The sequence below is a fragment of the Odontomachus brunneus genome, unplaced genomic scaffold (assembly GCF_010583005.1).
Source record: "Odontomachus brunneus isolate Ranch 3 - 2012 unplaced genomic scaffold, Obru_v1 Obru_scaffold_072, whole genome shotgun sequence".
NCBI lineage: Eukaryota > Metazoa > Arthropoda > Insecta > Hymenoptera > Formicidae > Odontomachus > Odontomachus brunneus.
In genome coordinates this window covers 12,054-17,992 of record NW_022639522.1, presented here as the reverse complement: position 1 = coordinate 17,992, position 5,939 = coordinate 12,054, and the positions used below count along the sequence as shown (strand labels likewise).

The window sequence follows — 5,939 nt, the reverse complement described above, 5'->3', positions numbered from 1 at the left end:
ATATATATATATATATATATATATATATATATATATATATTGTTATCAGTTTTAAATACGAATATTTAAAGATTTAATACAGAATATGTATATGTATAAGTAATATATAAATAAATAATAAGATGTCCACGATGAGGATCTTGTCCATACATTGACACAATAATGTTGTTTTGTGTAAAGACTAGTGATTTATATAATTTTAAATGTTTCCTTTTTCAGAAAAACTAAAAATGTGGCACTACTTGCGAATAATAATAAGGAAACGACTCCAACAGAACTGTAGCTTACATTGCATGAGGATAATATGACGTGAATAAATTAACATTAGATTAATTGATTAATATATAAGTATTATATATGTGTGTGCGTGTGTATGTAATACTTATAGCAATTCATCAGTAAACATTTGTTAGTTATAATTCCTCACTGAACAATATAAGTGTTATATAACGCGTGTGTTATACAACAGTTACATTGGGTGCTTTCCAGTTGCGTACACTATTACACAAAACTAGTTTATTGGTTGCATATTATCTTACAAGATATTTTAGATAATATGTGACCAATAAACTGGTTTTGTGTACGTGTGTGTTAAAATATGTTAATGCAATTGGAAAGCACCCATTGTTGAATGAGAAATTATTACTAACAGATATGTTATATGTCAGGGTATATATACATTAGACAAACAAAGAGCGAGTGAACAGTGAATTCGCAAATGTGTACGTCACAGAAAATGCGAACAGAACGTTCGTAGCATTTTAAGCATGTATATACACCAAGTGAACAAACGGTGAATGAAAGGTAAACAGATATTTTGCAAAAAGTGATACATCCTAAGCGACCAAGCAGGAATAACAAATGTAAAACATGTTTACGTTGTTAGTTTGCTAATCTTCGCAAAATCGCTGTTCGTTTGTTGTTGTTAGCCATTTTTTCGCATAGTATATATGCACCTTTAGAATGCTACAAACGTTTAATTTGTATTCGGTGCGGCATACACATACAAATTTACTGTTCACTCGCTACTCGTTCGCTGTTTATTTGCCTACTAAATATGCATCTTAACATTGTATGCTGCTAAGTTCCTTTATGTTTACGATGCATGGTGCAAAATAATGCATAAAATGTTACATAACTTTTTGTTTATTATTATATAGATATTGCTTATTTTACATCAAAAACATTTATTTTGTTACGTTTAAACTATAAATTGACATAATTATATGTGTTCACAAGGACTGTATTTTTTTCATTACGATTAATGGTGCAAAATGATGCATAAGATGCCATATAATTTTTTGTTTATTATTATTTAGATATTACTTATTTTATATAAAAGACGTTTATTTTCTTACGTTCAAAGTTGACATGGTTACAAGTATTCACAAGGATTGTATTTTTTAAATTGCAATTAATGGTGCGAAATATTGCGTAAGGTGTCATATAATTTTTTGTGTATTATTATATAAATATTGCTTATTTTATATAAAAAACATTTATTTTATTACGCTTAAACCATAAGTCTATATGGTTAAAAGTGTTCACAAGAATTATATTTTAATAGTAGTATAAAAGTATTTGTATAAAACAAATATTAAAACTGTGATAAAATATTTGCCATAATATATAATTATTGTATTTTGTGTAATTCTATTTTGTATAATTTCAGATATAATACTAATGTCTACATTATATTGATTGTTTAATATACATATGAATTAGTATATCGGTATAAAATTGACTTACTAAACATATTTTATACTAACTATATATTTATTGATATGCATATTAAGTAATCAGTGGGTGCTTTCCAGTTGCGTATACTGTGTTACACAAAACCAGTTTATTGGTTGTATATTATCTTACAAGTTATTTTAGATAATATGTGACCAATAAACTGGTTTTATGTACGTATATGTCAAGATGTGTTAAGCAATTGGGAAGCACCAAGTATAAATTTAGTCATTATTATTATCAGAAATATTTTCCCAGATATATCCCGACTATCTACCATAATTATCACTAATATATCTGTAAAATATACGTGCGATATATCTTCCGGGGTTTTCCTGTATACGACAATAATCAGAGATCCCAGGAATATCACACAAATATATTTCACTACAATATGCGATATCTATACGTGTTCGTAACTGCGGACATTAGTGTATCCTAGTAATATCCCTCACATATCCACGACTTCTATGGGATATCTGTAGGAAATTGCAATATCCCGGCAGGATATCTTTAGGAGATTTCACAGATTTCCTTTTGCTGTGTGGGATGGGTTGACCACTTCGAATTCGAAATTATCGAGGCAGGATTCGCGAAAGTTTTAGCGTGTATTTGACAATTTTCGATTTCTACCAGTTTATAAGATATAAAGAAAATTAGGAATTAGTTATTTTTATGAAACAATCTAGTAAGAAATGACTTATTGATCGACGTCGAAAAGACGTCGAAATGACGGTCTATTAGACATCTAAATGTGGACCGTTTTTAGGCCGATATAGATCTTAATCTAGATTAGACGTAGATGGTAAATAGACGTTTCATATAGATGTCTAGTAGACGTCGAATCGACGTAACTTTTCTCGCTGGGTATAAAACCAACATGTACTACCAGAGTTACTTTTGACACCGTGAGATATAACCTGTCACAACTCTACACCTCTGTACACTTATCCGTCCGATAATGATATTAATCTTAAGAAATGAATTTATGGATCTTAGGAACTTTTGAACGTTGCCAACGCTGTCCCCTCTTTTTTTATGGATTTTGTCTGCTTACCATTATTATTGTAGAACTGTGCCAACATAGTAGGTCTAGTTTCGCAATCATATGTATAAAAACTGGAAATTATTACCTGAGATAAATTCTCTTTGAAATTTCTAATGTATACGTGTTGTAATATTTCAACCGTATATCTCGACAACCAATGTCGTTTCTCAGTTAATCTTTTAAAGTAACCGTAATATAAGCAGCATACTTTCCGACAAAAGTGAGTCTAAAAAATTTCTGTTCACGTGCTGTTTCCGTGTAATCCAGTAAACATCAAGTAACAATAACATAACATCAATGTTACAATTTTCTACTCAAATAATATATATAATGCGTTTATTATATGACTGAGTTCGCACTTAGTCACGTATCGCATCGTGACGCAACGGAAACTGAAGAATAATGTGATTCTGAGGATAGAGTCTCAGGTTGGAGTCCCAGGATAGAGTTCCATGGCATGTATTTTCCGCATATTGTATTATACAGTTGTTAATTGTGATATTTTCTAAGTAGTGTAAAAGAATTTGAAAAATAATTATTTTCTATGTCAAGCAGTACAGCGGGACATGATATAACAAACAAAAAATAATACAAAATCTAAACTGAATCGTTAGAATACATTAATTGTTTTTTTACTAATAATTGGAACTTAGCACAATATCATTTAGATAGTAATTTTGAATTTACGAATATTTTTACATCATTACTAGACTTTGCGTCATTACGAATGGAATGCGCAGCTCTTAGGCTGATATTTCACGTGTCGTACGAAAAGCTTTTTGGATACGTTCATTGGTTGACGAACAGAGAACCTAGAAATACTCTATTCGCCAACCAATAAACGTATCCGAAAAGCTTGTCGTACGACACGTGAAATAGTACCCTTATACAAGACACACATACTTTGGTCCATATTCTCAACTCACTTTTATCGATAAAAGTGCCTCTAAAAGTGGCTTAAAAGCCACCTGATTGGCTCAGAAGCCATATTTAAGATACTTTTCGATAAAAATGAGTTAAAAATATGGACCATAAATTTTTTGTTTAAAATGTCGAGCAATAAGCGATGCGTTATCTGAGAAGCGCATTGTAAAGTTATGCAATAAAATGAGACGATTTTATTGATTTAACTCGTGACTACGGATGACGCGCTAAGGGAAGTCAGCTATATAAATAGTGGGAATTCAGCCATATAAAGTTATATTGTCGAGTGGGAAATTGTAACACACATCGATGTTATTTGGTGTTTACTGGAAAGTGAGTTAATTCTTACGTTTCTCGAACTTCTTTTATTTATAACTTTTTAATAAACAGTGATTGCCGGCTAAAACTGTTTAAAGACTACTCAGGATATTAGCCTTGACGTATCAAGCTCATCGACGAAGTAGCTCCAGTAAGTAAATAATTATTCGTATATCTCTTCAATTTACAAGCATTAATTCCGTAAAACTACTAACGAAAATTCTTTCAAACAATCATTCTAGATTCTTGCTAAAAAAAAATATAAATTTTCTAATAATGAATATTTTAAGAACAATCGTTGCGAGGCGAGTGTGTCTCAAGCGATTTTACACGACCGATATGCAACTTATCAAAACCACACGAGATAATAATACAGGTAATGATGTTTTTCTATTTTTCGCTAAGGGTGCGGTCTCCCATGGCACATCGGTATAAGCTGATGAATTACTAGTTACCTACGTTATATGGTCTGTTCTTTTCAGCTGCACTGCTGAATTAGTGCAATAAATTAGAGTGAGAAAAGATGAATCTGAAAAGAACAAACCACTAAAAGTTACACTGGAAAGCGTTCGGAAACATTCGACACACGAAGGCACACGGTACTGCCACTACTTTCCAACTAAAATCACGAAAACACACGAGAGAGTGATATTTCCGAACGCAGCCTACGCAATGCGCATTACGCGAAAACTCTGTGCCAACGGACTGTACTCTTAAGCCCGTATCAGATTACCGACTGCACAGGCCGACCCGACTGCCGACTACGACTGCCGACTCTCAATGGACCAATCACAGTGAGGCGCCGACATTGAGAGTCGGCAGTCGTAGTCGGCGTCGGTAGTCTGATACGGGCTTTAGGGTGAAGTCCCATGGTACGTATTTTTGCGTAGCGCGTAACCGTGTAACCAATCACATTTCTATTCTTTTAGAAGTTCCAACAGAAATACTATACGTCGCAATTTATTGGTTACGCGTTTACGCGGTATGCAGAAAATACATACCATGGGACTCCACCCTTATTCCGACATATATAGTGAATAGCAAAAAAAGACGCATCTGGTATCCAATAGTAAAATTGAATTCTTAAGTATTACTGAGAAACAAATTTGTATTGCAGAAGTTATTAAAAAAAAGTGTTGCTCTTTTTCTGCTAAAAGAAATGATTATACATACGTACACTAACAACCTTTTTATAATTTAATTTTACTGAACTCGGTAGTTTTCTTACAGGGATTGATGTCATATCCTTAGCAAATGCACCAGTTAACGTATGGGACGTTCAAATGTGTAATGAACTAAAGACATCTTTATTGAACGCTCGGAATAATGGCAGCAAAGGCATTATACTTACATCGTCGTTGAACGTGTTTTCGGCGGGAGGAGACCTCAAGATGGGTTACGATATCAATAAAAGAAAATTTATAGCTGAGTTTTGGCGTAGCCTGCAGGACGCTTGGTTGACTCTTTACAGTATAGAAATTCCGATCGCAACCGCTATTAATGTATAGATTCTTTTCAATGCACTAAATGCAATATATTTGCAATGCAATATATTTGCATGCATGATGTAAATATAAAGGTATACCAGTCCCGTGGATGCGCAGTTGTCCAAAATAATAGCCAATCAGAAATGTCCAGGAATGTTAGAATCCAATATGGCTGCTAACAGTATATACGTCATTGTGTTATATATTATAAGAAGTTATATAAAATATGAAGAAGTTATATAAAAGTAAAAGAATATTAACAACATATTGTAAGTATTTTTATATAAATAACGCAATGAATATCTAGTGCTACATACTTATACGATATATGTATATATTTTTAATATTATTCTCTTTCTCTCTCTCTCTCTCTCTCTCTCTCTATATATATATATATATATATATATATATATATATATATATAT

The 5,939-nt window shown here is 32.2% G+C and overlaps 3 protein-coding genes across 7 annotated transcripts in view; 2 read left to right on the top strand and 1 right to left on the bottom strand.

The window, feature by feature from the left end:
• LOC116846928 (enoyl-CoA delta isomerase 1, mitochondrial-like) overlaps positions 1 to 820 on the top strand; it is an 11,909-nt gene extending 11,089 nt beyond the window's left edge. The window contains exon 7 of the mRNA XM_032821328.1: positions 220 to 820. The gene's annotated coding sequence lies outside the window, so the exon portion shown is untranslated. The remainder of the gene's footprint in view (positions 1 to 219) is intronic.
• The window catches only part of LOC116846926 (dynein regulatory complex subunit 3-like), a 9,207-nt gene extending 6,189 nt beyond the window's left edge, over positions 1 to 3,018 (bottom strand). The window contains exon 1 of one of the 3 annotated variants that reach the window (XM_032821320.1): positions 2,871 to 3,018. Coding sequence is in view for 1 of the 3 variants with exons in the window: in XM_032821321.1 (XP_032677212.1) it covers positions 2,795 to 2,822 (28 nt within the window). In the remaining 2 variants the exon portion in view is untranslated. Of the gene's footprint in view, positions 1 to 2,794; positions 2,838 to 2,870 lie in introns of those variants that run through there. The other 2 variants (XM_032821324.1, XM_032821321.1) reach the window with 2 other exon arrangements.
• The window catches only part of LOC116846930 (enoyl-CoA delta isomerase 1, mitochondrial-like), a 4,286-nt gene continuing 1,265 nt past the window's right edge, over positions 2,919 to 5,939 (top strand). The window contains exons 1-4 of one of the 3 annotated variants that reach the window (XM_032821338.1): positions 2,919 to 3,005; positions 4,100 to 4,178; positions 4,270 to 4,403; positions 5,258 to 5,529. In XM_032821338.1, coding sequence (XP_032677229.1) covers positions 4,304 to 4,403; positions 5,258 to 5,529 — 372 coding nt within the window. In that variant the 5' untranslated portion in view covers positions 2,919 to 3,005; positions 4,100 to 4,178; positions 4,270 to 4,303. The other 2 variants (XM_032821337.1, XM_032821335.1) reach the window with 2 other exon arrangements.